Source organism: Aotus nancymaae, unplaced genomic scaffold (assembly GCF_030222135.1).
Source record: "Aotus nancymaae isolate 86718 unplaced genomic scaffold, 86718_ANA_hifiasm-v0.15.2.pri h1tg000041l, whole genome shotgun sequence".
NCBI classification, from domain to species: Eukaryota; Metazoa; Chordata; class Mammalia; order Primates; family Aotidae; genus Aotus; species Aotus nancymaae.
Genome location: NW_026988455.1, coordinates 12204681 through 12222123, shown reverse-complemented (window position 1 = coordinate 12222123; position 17443 = coordinate 12204681). Strand labels below are relative to the sequence as shown.

The following is a 17443-nucleotide window of genomic DNA, read 5'->3' as shown; positions in this document are numbered from 1 at the left end:
GAGTTACCTGATTCTCATTAAGTGTTTAAAAAAAAAACAAAACTCTCTCAAGCCGGACATGATGGCTTACACTTGTAATCCCAGCAATTTGGGAGGCTGAGGTGGTAGATCACCTAAAGTCAGGAGTTCAAGACAAGCCTGGCCAACATGGTGAAACCTCATCTCTACAAAAAAATACAAAAATTAGCCATGTGTGGTGGCACGCACCTGTAATCCCAGCTACTCAGGAAGCTGAGGCAGGAGAATCGCAGGAAGCTGAGGCAGGAGAATTGCTTGAACCTGGGAGGCAGAGGTTGCAGTGAGCCGAGATCATGTCACTGCACTCCAGCCTGAGCAACAGAGTAAGACTCTGTCTCAAAACAACAACAACAACAACAACAACAACAACAAAAACTGTCTCAGTTCTTCAAGATAGACTTTTCCTCGATAACTGAATTCCAAAAGAGGTTTATCATAAGGGATGTTGAATGACATAATACAAATCTTGGTAAGGTTCTTAGTGCAAATGCAGAAGGGAGTCTCCTTATGACTATTTCCTGACCAACTCCAGGAAGATCTGAAGGCAGGGCTCTCCTGTAGGCTAAGGCTGTGGGAAGCTGCCTGCAGAGGGACTTGCACCTCGCTGGGCTTTCCTCTCTTAACTCTGCGTGTGGAATTTTCAAGTGTTGCCTTTGCCCATTGCATGTTGTTGCCCATTGTCTGGTAGATTTAGAGAACATCCCTCGGCTCTTTATTTCACACCTTGAGGATTAAATCGCCAGTCCTGGAAACCTGACTTTTAAAATTAATGTGATTTCATTTCTGTCTCCCCCTTCAGGTGTTGCTGCACTGGATTCCAATGTATCTGGAAAAATTGGTCTACGTGCTGTCGTGTATTATTTCTGTACCACTGTCATTGCTGTAGTTCTAGGTAAAATTTATTTCTGAATCCTTATTACTCTAGTAATGGTGATTTTCTTTTGTTCAAAAAGTAGTTGGCGGCCATACGCAGTGGCTCAGGCCTGTAATCCCAGCACTCTAGGAGGCTGAGGTGGGCAGAGGATCCCTTGAGGTCAGGGGTTTGAGTCTAGCCTTGCCAACATAGTGAAAAGCTGTCTCTACTAAAAATACAAAAATATTAGCTGGGCATGGTAGCATGTGCCTGTAGTCCCAGCTACAAGGGAGTCTGAGGCAGGAGAATCACTTGAACCTGGGAGGCAGAGGTTGCAGTGAGCTGAGATCACACCACTGCACTCCAGCCTGGGTGACAGAGTGAGACTCCCTCTCAAAAAAAAAAAAAAAAAAGTAGTTAGGGCTGGACACAGTGGCTCATGCTTATAATCCCAGCACTTTGGGAGGCTAAGGCAGGCAGATCCCCGAGTTCAAGACTAGCCTGGGCAACATAGCAAGACCCTCAAATCTCTTTATAATTTAGAAAAATATATTTTTTAAAAAGTAGTTGGGCTTCTTCTAACACACAATTTTTTTAAATCAGAAAGTAGTATTGTCAAAGTACCATGAAGCTTTTTCCTTTGAAGTCTGTCTGCATGGTATCTTTCATGTGATGAATGTAATGCTGGCTATATTTGAGCCATGGTGCTACTTATTAAAGTTTCAAGTGAAAAACAGAAAGAGGGTAACAGGTCTACGCCTTGTCAGGATCACTAGGTAGAAGGAAAGGAAGCCAAGCACTTATATAGTTCTTTTTTTTTTTGAGACAGAGTCTCACTCTTATCACCCAGGCTGTGGGTTCAGATGATTCTCCTGCCTCAGCCTCCCGAGTAGCTGGGATTACAGGTGCACACCACCATGCCCAGCTAATTTTTGTATTTATTTTAGTAGAGATGGAGTTTTGCCATGTTGACCAGGCTGTTCTCGAATCCCTGACCTCAGGTGATCCTCCCGCCTTGGCCTCGCAAAGTACTGGGATTACAGGTGTGAGTCACTGCACCTGGCCATTTATATAATTCTTAAAGTGGATAATTACTCTCTAATAATGGAGTTGAGTATACTTATAAAATATTTCCAGAAATACAGCATTTTAGTGCATTTCACACAGTAACAAGAGCTAACAGCTAATAGAGCCTTGCTAAGGATAAACCCCACTTGTAAGAGGGACAAAATTCTAATAAGGGAGCAGCTGTTCTTATACCTTTAGCATGGTGTCTTGAAGAATGCTTAGTCTTTGTAACCCTGTGTGACATTTTAAGAAGAATGCCCAGAATGGGAAGACAGAAAGAGCATGTACTCAGATGTGGCAGCAGCTCAGCCCTTGTAGCTCTGCTTTAACGAGCTGATAAGAAGGGGTGGGATGTGGTGAGGCTTTACTGGTATTAGGTCAAGGGACCCAGGAGGGCCTGAACTCTGCCATAAAACAAAATCACATCATCTCATGACGTTGCTGAGGAAGACAGACACAGAGAAAAAGTAGCAGTAAGAAGCAATATACTGCTCTCTTATTAGCTGGAGGTGTACATCCCTTCTAGAACCCTGAGAGAGGAGAAGGTCCCTTACTGCCCTGTGATTCCTCTCACTAGCAAAATGGACCCATTCAGCATCCCAGAGCCCTGTACCCCTTGGATTAGTATTGCCACCTCTTGAGGGAGGAGCAATAAAGAACGTGAGGTCCTTTTTCTTCTTCACTTCCCTCCAGTCAAACACCCTCCAATGCTTTGGTCTCTTTTCCTCCCACCTTGGCTTGGACACTCAAGTGACAGGAACCCATTACTTCCCACAGCCACAATGGTGCTGTCAGATGCTCTGTCATGTAGACAGTTCTTCCTTACAGAGAGATGAACCTTCTCTCCCTATAACTTCCATCTATTTGTCCTCATTCCACCCCTGGAACAACATTTTCCCACATGGCTGCTTTCTAGATACCTGAAGACCTATGGTATGGAAGGAAGGCAAGGCTTGTTTTGTAGCATCTGTGGATAAAAGTTGCAGAAAGACATCGATGCATTCTCTGGGCTGGAAAATGGATCATCCCTACCCTAACACCTTCCTAGACTGATCTCCTAAGTTCAAGAAAAAGAATATTCTCATCAGCAGGTGTTTCCAGAAGCACGCGCCCGCACACACACACACACACACACACACATGGAGTTCTTTCTGTTTCCTCATTTAAATGGAAGAGTAATTAAGGTAGCTGCTGAGGTTCCAGAGGAGGCTCAGCATTTTCAGTATTTTGGCTGGACCTCAGGGTCCTCCCCATCACAGTATTGTCTAGTACAACCATGCCCACTGTTCTAAAGGTGCTAGGTGTGCCAGGTGCCCTGGAAGGTTCCTAATGCTCTGTGGACACTGTCCTTGGCCACAGGTATTGTGCTGGTGGTGAGCATCAAGCCTGGTGTCACCCAGAAAGTGACTGAAATCGAGAGGACAGGCAGCACCCCTGAAGTCAGTACAGTAGATGCCATGTTAGACCTCATCAGGTAAGTGTCTTGCCACAAGGTGGCTTCAAGGGCCTGTGATCCTATAGTAGCACAAGGCCTTGTGCATGGTTTAATGTTCTGCTGTTTCTGTATTGAAATTTTTAATAATTTTTGAATTATTTTGTACTTTCATTTTGCCCAGGAACCCACAAATTACATAGCCAATACTGCTTGCCAAGTTTTGGTTCCAAGAGGGAAGGACAGAAACAGCCTTCTGCATCAGGATTTAGAATGAAGAGAGATGCAGATGTATGTTGCAGAGAGATGCTGAGATGGATTGGTAGTCAGTTCTGGAACACCCTTAGAAAAATACATTTTTAAATTGTACAGGAGAAACCTTCTTATCTAAAGCAACCAGAGCTGTAAATAGGTCAATCAATAAAAAAATACCAGTTAAAGCAGAGGCTCATAAAAAATGATATAAGATAAATGTTACATATTTTGTTTTCACTTAAAACTTAATGAATTTATTCACCAATTTTTTGACATAAGACCAAGGTCTTTTCTTCGAGTTTGTCAGCTCATGGTAATTTCATACCATTTCTGTTGCATATGCAACCCTTATAAATGCATCATCTGCAATTTCCAGAGAAAGTTTCTATAGAAGAGAGCACCAAAACGTTTAGACATTGCAAATAAAGCTGAGTGTAAATCTTTCCAGTTTTTCTTTTTATTTCTATAATCTCCCCATAACTAATCTAACCATAAACATATTAGTCACTGGCTTTTATTGAGTTTCCAGGCATGCAGCTTAGAGTTTTAGAAACCATACCTTCTTTTTTATGTTCATATTTTATTGGTTGATATAATATGTAATTCAGTAATTATGATGATATTTGCAACTGGTATAAAGAATTGGGGAACAAATACAATGAACTCTTGGTAAGTGTATTAGTCTGTTTTCACACTGCCATAAAGAACTACCTGGGACTTGGTAATTTATATAGAAAAGAGGTTTAATTGACTTACAGTTCCACATGGCTGGGGAGGCCCCAAGAAACTTACAATCATGGCAGAAGGCAAAGGGGAAGCAAGGCACATCTTACATGGCTGCAGGAGAGAGAGTGAGGCAAAGGAAGAAGTGCCACACACTTTCAAACAACCAGATCTCATGAGAACTCAATCATGATCATGAGAATAGCATGGGAGAAACTGCCTCCACGATCCAATCACTTCCCATGAGGCCCCTCCCCTGGCATGTGGGGATTACGATTTGACCTGAGATGTGTGTGGGGACACGAAGCCAAATCGTATCAGTAAGCATACATCCTCACTGATGAAAACAGAAATGTTCAGAATATTAAAGAACAAATAGTCTCTTAACTGTGAGTGTCCATTTCACCAAGGAGAGCAAGCATGTCAGTTACTCAGTGAATCAGTTAAATGATGGTTGATTGGGAGAGCTTTCTATACAACCTCCTTTATGGTTGATTAGAAGAGCTTTCTATACTTGGGTGAAGCACAGCAGGAAAAGAGAAATCTCAAAACAAGGAAGTATTAGGAAAAGGAGAGGCCAGAAGAGAAACCAGAGTGTTAATTTTATATTATACTCATTTCCACCAATACATTAGGTATGACAAAACAATACTGTTTGCCCTACATAATACTGCCTTTCATGTCTCCAACAGGAATATGTTCCCTGAGAATCTTGTCCAGGCCTGTTTTCAGCAGGTAATATTAATTACTTGTGCCCTTAAGTTGCTACCCTCTTCCAGTTATTAATTAAGAGATTTTTTTTCTGCTTCCCATTATTAATTAAGAGTTTTTTTTCCAAGAAATGGAATAAGCCTGATGAAAATGGCAGCAGGAAGTACACCTGTGACTGGCAGAGTTTAATGTGATGTCTCTGTTTTGTGTCCAGCCTTGCTGGCTCACAGTAAAGTGCATGTCACAAGTTACTCTGCTTCCTTTTTCCTTTATGCTTTTTCCCCCAAAAAGGCTCAAATGGTACAAGTCAGAAATCTGTCAAATAATGAGTATTTTAAAATGTGGCCTCCAGTGCCTACTTTTAGAGAACCGTGATATATTTGTACGGAAATTTAAACTGTCTGCAGAAAAAAATGTAGCTCTCTCTCTCCTCTTTCCTTTTCCTCTGGTATCAGAACCCAGGATCTAACATTGATGGTGTGGTCCATGTCTGGGTTCAGTCTTCTCCTTAATCATTGTGTCCCACACAGGCATAGAAGTTTACACCTGTCATCCCAGCACTTTGGGAGGTCAAGGTGGGCAGATCTCTTGAGCTCAGGAGTTCCAGACCAGCCTGGGCAACATGGCAAGACCATGTCTCTAAAAAGAAATAATAAAATAAAAAATCATTTCATCCCCATTGCTGAGCTCTACAGAGAAGTGTAACAAAGCCATGATTTTTTTTTCTCTAGGAAAATTGAACAATATCTTCACTCCATTTACTTCAAGCCTTTCCCTCCTATTTATCTATGTGCTTTAAGACAGCTGAGTCCATCACAAAGTGCTGTATTCATTTATGTAAATTACATGAACAGAGACTTCTGTATATACCAACAAAAATGGCAATTCTGTTGCTCCCTGCCGGCCTCCACAAGGAACAGAACCTCCTCTATTGCAGGGGGGCCTTGCAGATCAGTCACAGTGGTTGTTTATAAGGTTCTCGGTGTTGGCAGAGCCTTGTGGGGGGACATTTATCCCTGGTGTAATAATATACTCACTCTTTCTTAAACTCCCATGTGGAAGCTCCACAGAACCAAACAGAGCTGAAAGAAGAGAATTCAACAGCAGTCTTACTCACTGAATAGCCCTAGGGGGACTGTTGATTTTGGAACAACCATATCATTAAACCTTTCTTGACACTTATTAAAGTTGTGGTGATGTTATCAAAGTGATGAAGTGTTTTTGCTTATATTAAAAATAATTTATTAATTTAAAATAATAAATATTAAATAATTCATGAATTAATAAAAAAAAAATGATTGACAGGAATCCTTACAGAGTCTGTCTCTGAAAGTACCTGCAGATCTAGCCAGTACTCTCTTTTGTATTATTGCTCCATCAACTTGTGACTTATTGTGAAAGTGAAGGAACATTTTGACATAATTGAATGGGATTGTGGGAGTCAGGGGTTTAAATGTCTCAGTCCTGCTTTTAGTTCCAAAATGTGATGGGAGGTATCATTGACAACTGGAGCCAACAAAGACATGGGAGGTAGATCTCTTCAGTGGCTCCTGTTTGGCCAAAATAACATGTTCCTGTGATTTGGCCTCAAACGCTTAAAAGAATTCTTTTTTTGTTTGCTTGTCCTTGATTTTCTCCAACATGCAGTACAAAACTAAGCGTGAAGAAGTGACACCTCCCAGCGACTCAGAGATGAACATGACAGAACAGTCCTTCACAGCCATCATGACAACTGCTATTTCCAAGGTACCATTCTTGTTTCCTATTGCTCTTCCCCAGGAGACAGGCACTGAGTCATAACTGAGCAGGAAATATAGTCAATCCGCATCATTCATAACATCTGCATTTGTGAATTCACCTACTTGCTAAAATTTATTTCTGATCCCAAAACCCATCCTTACAGGGCTTTCAGTAATCTGCAGGCACACAAAGAGCAGCAAAATATTTGAGTCACCCGACAGGCATGTTCCCAGCTGAGGTTGAATGAGGCTGGGCTCTGCCTTCTTGCTTTAGTTCTCATACTGGAAACAGTGTCCATTCTGCAGTGTGTTCATGTCACATTTTTTTGTATTTTTGTGATTTTTCTTGCTGATTTCGCTGTTTAAAATGGACCAGGGCTCAGTTCAGTGACTCATGTCTATAATCCCAGCATGTTGGGATGCCAAGGAAGGAGGATCGCTTGAGCCCAGGAGTTCCAGACCAGTCTGGGCAACATAATGACACTTTACTTCTACAAAAAAAGAAAAATAGGCAGGTGTGATGGTGCACACCTATAGTCCCAGCTACTTGGGAAGCTGAAGTGGGAGGATCGCTTGTGCCAGGGAAGTCAAGTGAGCCATGATTAATGACTGCACTCCAGCCTGGGTGGCAGAGTGAGACCCAGTGTCAGAAAAAAGAATAAAATGAACCAGATGGACCAGGCTGGGCATGGCGTCTCACAGCTGTGATTCCAGCACTTTGGGAGGACAAGGCAGGTGGATCATTTGAGGCCAGGAGTTTGAGACCAGCCTGGGAAATATAGTGAGACCCTATCTCCACAAAACATTTTAATATTAGCCAGGTGTGGTGGCGCATGCCTGTAGTCCCAGATACTTGGGAGGCTGAGACAGAAGGATCATTTGAGCTGTGACTGCACCACTGCACTCCAGCCTGGGTGACAGAGCAAGATTCTTGTCTCAAAAAAAAAAGGACCAAATCATCATACTGAAGTGCTCTCCAGTGTTGCTAAGCACAAGGAGACTGTGATGTGCTTTAGGGAGAAAATCTGTGCTTTAGACAAGCTTCATTCAGACATGAGTTATAGCCTGTTGGCTATTAGGTCAATATTAATAAGTCAACAATCTATATGAAACAAGGTGTCTTTAAACAGAAACACATACAACAATGTTATATATTGATTGTTTGCTGAAAAGGATGTGTCCAAGGTTCCCAGAAAGTTAACCCTGCATTTCCCTCTGGTGCAACAGTTCAGTATTTGCTAATTCAGTGTTCATGGGGACTTTATAGAACATAACTACTGGAATAGAGAGAATCAACCATAAAGAGTGAAAAAATGAGCCCTGTTTCTTCTACCTCTCTGTGTCTGCTTACAGTAGAGCTGGCCATCTCTAGGAACTGCTGAAGATTTGCAGGTATATTAGCATGCAATGTGGGTCCACAATTCATAGTCTGACTCTCTCTGCCCAGATGTGATTTGGAGTTCAGAGTTTCTCAGACTTTAGAAAGGCCATCTGGTGTATGTATTGCATATGATGCAACCTTTTTAAGTAGGATGGGCAACAACATGCCAGAATCAAGCACATCAATGTTTTTGTAACAAACTCATAAATATTCTACCAGGGAGAGAAATGGACCCTTAGTAGCCAGGAGCCTCATGTCAGTTCAGGATAGGTTTTGCTGCCAAAAGAGTTTAGTATAAACTTATGAATAAAATTGATGTGCTTTGGGAGCTTTTCCAATTTCAGAATTGGAGATCAGACTGTCTGGGCGTGCAGTGGTACCTTTGCAGGCTTATAATAAATTTCTCCTGAATGTTCTCTCAACTTCACACAGGAAGGAATGATTTAAGGAGAAAAGAAATATTCATTAGACTTAAGAATTCAAATTCAGGCCGGGCGCGGTGGCTCACGCCTATAATCCCAGCACTTTGGGAGGCCAAGGCGGGTGGATCATGAGGTCAAGAGATCGAGGCCATCCTGGTCAACATGGTGAAACCCTGTCTCTACTAAAAATACAAAAATTAGCTGGGCATGGTGGTGCGTGCCTGTAGTCCTAGCTACTCGGCAGGCTGAGGTAGAAGAATTGCTTGAATCCAGGAAGCGGAGGTTGCGGTGAGCCGAGATCTTGCCATTGCACTCCAGCCTGGGTAACAAGAACAAAACTCCATCTCAAAAAAAAAAAAAAATTCAAATTCAGTAAACCACAGTTGGCTCCCTGCTTCCTACTGCAGAAATCCCTAACTCCTCTGGCTGAGTTCAGAGGCCCTGCATGACCTGGCTTCTCTCTAGTTTTCAGGACTTAATTCTAGTGGGCACCTCTCTTCTTTCCAGATCCACTGCCCCCATCACTCCTTATTCCTGCCTTTTGATGTTGTTTCACAAATACTTTCTGAGCACCCTCCATACGCCAGGCCCTGCTAGGCACTGGGATTATAACAGTGAAAAGACAGATGTCAGGCCTCCGTCCTCATGCAAAGAATGATGAGCATTATAATCAGGAAGAATGGGATGTTTTGGGGGCATTTAGCAAGGGGTGTTAAATTAATCTGGGGGCCATGATGAATTTGCAATAATTATATTCAAGCAGGGTGCAAAGGCCCAATGCATGATGATTTTTGCCTTTGCTTGCCATTTTTCTGAAATACGCTTTTTCTCCTGGCTGCCGACTCCTCAGCCCTAGCTTTCCCTAATCTCGAAACCCTCATTCATGTCCCACTCTCCATTTGATGCTTATATCTCATAGTTTGGCTGCATAATTAATTACATACCATCCTGCTATGATTGTCTCATGCTTCTCACAGTCTTGTTTCTCCAGCTGAATCCTAAGACCTTATGCTGTAGCCAGTGCAGTAATGCTCTAGCTTTTTCCTAAATATATGTTTGATCATAAGTAAGAAATGACTGGTAGCCCAGTGGCTCCTCGACATAATTTTATTTTTGAAATGGAGTATCGCTCTATCACCCAGGCTGAAGTAAAGTGGTACAGTCTTGGCTCACTGCAGTCTCCACCTTCTGGGTTAAAGCAATTCTCCTGCCTCAGCCTCCCAAGTAGCTGGGATTACGGGCACCTGCCACCATTCCTGGCTAATTTTTGTATTTTTAGTAGAGACCGGGTTTCACCATGTTGGCCAGGATGGTCTCAAACTCCTAACCTCAGGTGATCCACCTGACTTAGCTTTCCAAACTGCTGGGATTACAGGTATGAGCCACCATGCCTGGTTAACATAATTCTTTATAAACCTAGTTGGCAGCACTCAGTTGTCTCTCTGTAAATATCAGGCTTTTACCCAGGATAAAGTGAAGAAATTAAGCCCGGCATGGTGGCATGCACCTGTGGACCCAGCTACTTGGGAGATTGAGGTGGGAGAATCACCTGAGCCCTCCCTTGAGGAGTTTGAGGCTACAGTGAGCTATGATCATATCACAGTAGTAGGTATTTAAATTAATTTTTATATGTCTAAAATCATACTAATGATAGACTGGATAAAGAAAATGTGGTACATATGCACCATGGAATACTACACTGCCATTAAAAAAGAACAAGATCATGTCTTTTGCAGCGACATGGATGGAGCTGGCGGCCATTATCCTCAGCCAGCTGACACAGGAACAGAAAACCAAATACCGCTTGTTCTTACTTATAAGCAGGAGCTAAATGATGAGAACACATAGAGGGGAACAACACACACTAGGACCTTTCGGAGGGTGGAGGGTAGGAGGAGGGAGAGGATCAGGAAAAATAGCTAATGGATACTAGGCTTAATACCTATGTGATGAAATAATCTGTACAACAAACTCCCATGACACACATTTACCTGTGTAACAAACCTTCACATCCTGCACCACATGTACCCCTGAATGTAAAAGTTAAAAAAAAATCCTGGCAGGATGCGGTGGCTCATACCTGTAATCCCAGCACTTTTGGAGGCTGAGGCGGGGGGATCACGACTAGCCTGGCCAACATGGCAAAACCCTGCCTCTACCAAAAACACAAAAAATTGGCCAGGCATGGTGACGGGCACCTGTAATCCCAGCTACTTGAGAGGCTGAGGCAGGAGAACTGCTTGAACCTGGGAGGCAGAGGTTGCAGTGAGCTGAGATCATGCCACTACACTCCAGCCTGGGTGACAGAGGAAGACTTGGTCTAAAAAAAAAAAAATCCTATTGGTCATCCAAGACCATAGGCATAAAGAATGTTACTGTGCTTCATTATCAGGGTAAAACAGATGGTAAGATGTCCTAAAAGTGTTGACACTGGTAAATACTTTGAACTTCCTACATTATTAATTCATGTCTTTTTTCAAGCAGACTCCATATATAGCTAGTAGTTAAAATGACCCTGAAAAGTGCCTTGATTCTAAAATTCATAATAAAAATGTAAACCATTCCAGAATAAGAAATCTTTATAAGAAATATTCAAATATGGACTTGTTGAGAGAAGAAAAAGCATTTTAACTTCGGGAAGCAAGGGTAAAGTTTGTTACATGCATAGGTATTTTTATATTTTCTAAAGTCTTGTTGACTCTGCCTGGGAGACCACCAGTTTAATATGTTTGGTCATTGTATCTTCTCATTTGGGGACCTGTACTTTCTAACAAGATTATAATCATGCATCAATATGTTTTCTTGGTTTTGATCTACAGAACAAAACAAAGGAATATAAAATCGTTGGCATGTATTCAGATGGCATAAATGTCCTGGGCTTGATTGTCTTTTGCCTTGTCTTTGGACTTGTCATTGGAAAAATGGGAGAAAAGGGACAGATTCTGGTGGATTTCTTCAATGCTTTGAGTGATGCAACCATGAAAATCGTTCAGATCATCATGTGGTGAGCAGACACTGTTTAATGTCATTTTGCTTCCCCTGACAATTCTCTCTCCTCAAAATTAGAAAGAAGAGGTTTATGTTTCTCAGTGACCTCATGCTAGAGAAGTTGGACATTTAATATCAAGCCACCAGAGTATTTTGTGGGGGCTTTTGTTGTTGTTTGTTTTTGTTTTTGAGACAGGGTCTCATTCTGTCACCCCAGGCTGGAGTGCAGTGGTGCAATCCCGACTCACTGCAGCCTCTACTTCCTGTGTTCAAGTCATCCTCCCATCTCAGCTTCCTGAGTAGCTGGTACTACAGGCATGCACCACTATGCCCAGCTATTTTTTTGTATTTTTTGTAGAGACAGGGTTTTGCCATGTTGCCCAGGCTTATCTCAAAGTCCTGGCTCAAGCAATCCACCCACTTCATCCTCCCAAAGTGCTGGGATTACAGGCATGAACCACCATACCCAGCCACCACCCAAGTATTAAATAATTTCACATTATTACCTAGGAGTAAGTTCATGAACAAAAGTCTAGCTCTCAACCATTGTCTTTTCCCTTAAAGCCTTGGGGGATCATCTTGCACCCAAACAGCCTTCATGTAAGAAGTAATTCTTTAAAAAATGATCTGAAGGAGTTCATGGTGCATAAGAACACAAAGTGCTTTCCCTATTTTGCCCCATGCAAAAGTGAGTTTCAAAATATTTATAACTGGTACAGCATGGGCACTAACCCATGCCCATCTGTGGGCATACCAGTTACACTGTGTAAATGTCTGCCTTATTCCTGGAGATGCCAAAAAGCCCACCTTTCTTAAGAGGCATCTGCCTTACTTACCTCATATTTAATTGATTCAACATTACTTAATCCAAAGTGTAGGCATTGACAGTGACGTAAAGGATTCAGTAAAAATGGCCAGACAAGGCACTTAATACTGCGGAAACCTCAGCTTCATCATCTGTTAAAAAGGACAATAAAACCTACCCCCAAGGATAGGAGAAGTGAATCAAATGAAATGATGCACATAAAATACTTTCCCTAACGTAAGATGTAATGAGAGCTCCACAAATAGAGCTATTATGACCACTTCCAGTACTAATACTATTGCCTCCATTGCTGATATCTGGGAAATAAGAGATGACCATGGCTAGAAAGAGCCATATTTGGCAGTAAGGATCAAGCTCAAGTGAGATCTGCAGATATGACAATCAGCAGGATATATATGCACTAGGAACACGGCCTGAGGTGTGCACCCATCTAACCACATGTTCTTGCCAAGTTTGCAAACTACCCTATCTATGGTAGTTTAGAAGGGTAGAATTTAAGGTGCACACAGGTACTAAAAACAAGAGCCAATATAGTTCACCCAGGACTTGAAACAGCTCTTAGCTTCAATTCTGCATCCTGTGCTCACGCCCAGCTGGAGGTGTGCATGCCCAGCTGAGGGTGCACGCGCTGGCATGTTCCTTCCCCACCAACCCAGCATGAGAAGACGCTTGATGACGGAATCACGCTCTGTTGTGCTTTCTTTCCAGTTACATGCCACTAGGTATTTTGTTCCTGATTGCCGGGAAGATCATAGAAGTTGAAGACTGGGAAATATTCCGCAAGCTGGGCCTCTACATGGCTACAGTCCTAACTGGGTATGTCAGACTCAAGTGAAGAGAGAGAAAGCTCCTTTGATCCAATAGGATGGCCACTAGAGGCTGGGTTTTAGTTGGTTAAAACTGGCTTCTCTCCTACGTGCTGGGAAAGATAGGGTTCAGAGATAAGAGAGCAGGAAGAGGAGGGCTGCCCTTTAACAGCTGTACTGTAGGTGGATCATGCTGCGCTAATTGTCAGCTCTTGGCAGAACAACCTGGACCAGGCTTTGTCACTGCCTTTATTGGTTATGTTAAAACAATTTTTTTAAATAAGAGAGAAACCCACTTGTAGCCTCTCTTGGCTCTCCCCTGGCCTTCATTTCCTTAAGAATGTAAACTAGCTAAGTAAGTAAGAATAGCCTCCATGTACCCTGAACCTGAAAGAAATTAGCAAGGGCCTAAATGAAATCAGACTTGAGCAAGTAGGAACAGGATGGCTGTTGGTTCCAACACTGTTGCTGGGGCTATTAACCACCACCATGGCCTATACCATCAGAATGTCAGATACGATGCCAGGAGACTCTCAAGGCTGGGAGGAATTATATGGGCCTTTTTAGAAGCCATTAAACAGGAAGGCAGAGGGAATGGGTTGTTTGCATATTTATTGCAGCCTAGCTATTGTTTCCTTGAGAAAAGATGCAGTGAGTAAGTTATGAATGGTGCCCCTGGACACCTAGCCAGGGACAGAATATGTCACATATGCTAAGAAATACAGACCAAGGGAATAAGTAAATATCATTGATTTGACCCCACAAGTCAATATCTACAAACACCCAACTTGAGCAATCAACTCATCTATTGGAACTTGATGGCACTGGAGATTTCCAGCACAGAGCATTTAGTTCTTAATCTGTGTTTGCCAAAACACAGATCAACACAGAGGCAGCCTTGGTCCCTACAGTGTGAGGACCATGGTGCCAAGGGAGGCAGGACCTCCACCTCACTGGAGGCCACCCGGCTGCAGGGCTGCTGAAACAGGCAGTGCCAGGGATTGTGTCTCAGCAGTCATGTGGCTGGGGTGTATGAGCTGAGCCATTTCATAACGGAGTTCTGCCGGTTTCTATTTTTTCACCCCAGCTAGGTGTCTAACAGAAAACTAAAAGTCAGTCCTCATGGTTTTTAGCTACAAGCTCTCTCTCAAGAAGATCCTCTCTCCAGACCTCCAGGATCTATATTTTTGATGACCATTTCCTATTATTTCAAACACACATAACTGATCTGTAAACTCTAAGTTGCCAGTTACATATATATCCATCTGCCAAATGAGTCTCATATTAAGCCCCCTAGTTCATGTGACCTGTGTATTTCCATGTGAAACAAGGAACAGTTTGAGAAGACAGAAATAATAAAGAAAAGAAAGTCCATCCTAAAATATGACTGTGGAAGAGCTGAGACTTCTTTCCTTACTGTAACTCTGACTTCCTTCTTGGGCAGTGGGCCCCACTAGCAAGACAGCAGCTTGGTACAGGGGATGGAGCGGGTGAGGACTCAGCCCTGTGATGAGGGGTATAATGAGGTACCATGTAGTAGTGACACAGCAGACGCTAAGGGGGAAAGGCTCAGCCCTACCTGGGGAAGTGAGGGAAGGCTTCCTGGAGGAAGGGGGATGCCTAGCTGAGTCTTAGAGGAGAAGACTTCAGCAGCAGCAGAAGGAAATAAAGGGCATTTTTGTGCATGTGGCAGGAATAGTACACACAGGGGTGTGGCAGCATGACATAACTTTGTTCTGTGAAGCCTCAAATTTGGATTCAGCTACTAGCTTTGTCATTAACTTTGACAAGATGCTTCATTTGCTGAGTGAGCCTCTACACCCTCACATGTGGAATGGGGATGTATATTCCTGCTCTACTCCCATTTTCTCATTGGGCCATTATGAAAGTCGAACAGTTTAATAAATTAAAAAGCTGTCTGATAAAAGGATTAAGTGTGGGGAGGTAGTATTATTTTTGAAACTTTAATTTATCTTTCTTGTTTACAGGCTTGCAATCCACTCCATTGTAATTCTCCCACTGATATATTTCATAGTCGTACGAAAGAACCCTTTCCGATTTGCCATGGGAATGGCCCAGGCTCTCCTGACAGCTCTCATGATCTCTTCCAGGTAAACAGACAAGGGGTTTCGGGAAGAAGCCTCCAGACCTAACAACATTATCAACTCTCACCTCACTTCACAAAACAGACTCCAGTTAGCGGGTTTTGTAGCCGCCTTTGAGAAATGACCTCCATATTCTCTGCCCCGACCCTGAATACATTGCTTCACACTGTTGCTTATTTCCTGCCCTCTTAGCATAGTCTGCAGCTCAGGGAAGGGTTATGGTGTCACTGGGAGCAGCGGTGCGCGCAGCACCTTCTGATTCCTGGACCTGCCAACGGGGCCAGCATGGTTTGGACCCTTTGTTTTGTTTTGTTTTGTAGTTTTCTTTACTTTTCTCAACAAGATAACCTAAAAGGACCCTTTGTTTCCTTTCTGAAAGACAGGCATGTCTTCAGGTGGGGACTGAAGACTGGCATTCTAGACCATAAGTTCCTTTCTCCTCTCATCACACAGCTCGGCAACACTGCCTGTCACCTTCCGCTGTGCTGAAGAAAAGAACCAAGTGGACAAGAGGATCACTCGATTCGTGTTACCCGTTGGTGCTACAATCAACATGGATGGGACGGCGCTCTATGAAGCAGTGGCAGCGGTGTTTATTGCACAGTTGAATGATCTGGACTTGGGCATTGGGCAGATCATCACCATCAGGTGGGGTGTGGTGTCACATTCATTGTCATTGGTGATACAGGGATTACCTCCACTAAAGATGGTTTGTGAAGGGACACCAAGAATGTCCCAGTGATGGATTCTTTTTCTTGATCTACGAAGTCCCTTTCCAAGATTAAATACAACTATATCCTGGTATGCATGGCATGACATAGGGAGAGTTTGTAGAGAAGAGAAGGAGATTAAGGACTGAGGCTTGGAAAATCCTAATATCAGAAGTAGATAGAGAAGGGAAAATCCAAGAGGGAGAGGGAAAGGAAGAAGGAGAGATATGGGAGGGGAGCCAGTAAACTTTGGTATCATGGAAACGCAGAAAAGAGAGATTTTCAAGGGTGAAATGGTCCACAGAGTCAGATGCTGCAGATAATTTTAATGAAATAAGGACAGAAATTGTCTGCCCAAGTAGATGGCAGAACTGTCATTAGTGGATTTTGCCAGAGTTGTCTCTCTAGGACAGCACTGTACAGTATGGTAACCACTAGCCATGTGGCCCACTGAATTAGATAGCGCAGACATAGAATAGTTTCGTCATTGCAGAAAGGTGTTTTGGACAGTGCTGTGTTAGAGTGATAGGCTGGGATTAGAGTTAACCTGGAGACTTTTGTTCAGTTTAGAATGCAAGTTTAAGACTAAACTGGGTCCCTAGGCCTGCTCAAGGTTGAATCTGAACTTTTTAAAGTCAATTCATTCTTGTGTTTCCAGCCTAGACATAAATTCTAGGCAAAAAGTCAGAGTTTGTTAACTAACAATGTTCTAATACAATGCATTTTTTAAATCCTCCCCACCCCTAAATCACAAAGTATTTCTGTTGGCTAAAGACAAGTGCAAAATACACCATTTGGCACACCAGCTGGGGAACTATCCCAATGCCGTGTAATCTATAAAAAGTGTTAGTGGCTAAAGAAGTCCGTGCCAAAGAGATTGAGTAAAGTCCTGTAATTATAACAGCAGAGAGTATGTTAAAATTGAAATCTGGAATCATGCCTGAGAAAGTTTCTGCTCCAAAACCACCCCTGTTCTTCCAACAGTTGTTACTTTTACTTTTCCAAGGGTTTTTTCCCACTTCCCTAACCCTGGCCTGTGGAACCCAGTCTCCACTGAACTGATTTCCAAGGAGTGGTTGTATGAGGTGCCAATTCTTTTTTGTTGTTGTTGTTGTTTTTTGAGACGGCGTTTCGCTCTTGTTACCCAGGCTGGAGTGCAATGGCACCATCTCGGCTCACGGCAACCTCCGCCTCCTGGGTTCAAGCAATTCTCCTGCCTCAGCCTCCTGAGTAGCTGGGATTACAGGCACGCACCACCATGCCCAGCTAATTTTTTGTATTTTTAGTAGAGATGGGGTTTCACCATGTTGACCAGGATGGTCTCGATCTCTTGACCTCGTGATCCACCCGCCTCGACCTCCCAAAGTGCTGGGATTACAGGCGTGAGCCACCGTGCCCAGCCCCGA

At 43.0% G+C, this 17443-nt stretch overlaps 2 protein-coding genes across 3 annotated transcripts in view; one reads left to right on the top strand and one right to left on the bottom strand.

The window, feature by feature from the left end:
- SPATA6L (spermatogenesis associated 6 like) overlaps window positions 1–17443 on the bottom strand; it is a 135388-nt gene that overhangs the window by 33250 nt on the left and 84695 nt on the right. The window contains exon 14 of one of the 2 annotated variants that reach the window (XM_064361478.1): window positions 3921–5699. The exons of the other annotated variant lie outside the window; for it this stretch is intronic. The gene's annotated coding sequence lies outside the window, so the exon portion shown is untranslated. Of the gene's footprint in view, window positions 1–3920; window positions 5700–17443 lie in introns of those variants that run through there. 2 annotated transcript variants of the gene reach the window in all.
- SLC1A1 (solute carrier family 1 member 1) overlaps window positions 1–17443 on the top strand; it is an 87714-nt gene that overhangs the window by 62491 nt on the left and 7780 nt on the right. Inside the window, exons 3-10 of the mRNA XM_012454562.2 lie at window positions 818–910; window positions 3299–3413; window positions 5042–5084; window positions 6708–6806; window positions 11422–11606; window positions 13125–13232; window positions 15211–15333; window positions 15781–15975. Of these exons, the coding sequence (XP_012309985.1) occupies window positions 818–910; window positions 3299–3413; window positions 5042–5084; window positions 6708–6806; window positions 11422–11606; window positions 13125–13232; window positions 15211–15333; window positions 15781–15975 (961 nt within the window). The remainder of the gene's footprint in view (window positions 1–817; window positions 911–3298; window positions 3414–5041; window positions 5085–6707; window positions 6807–11421; window positions 11607–13124; window positions 13233–15210; window positions 15334–15780; window positions 15976–17443) is intronic.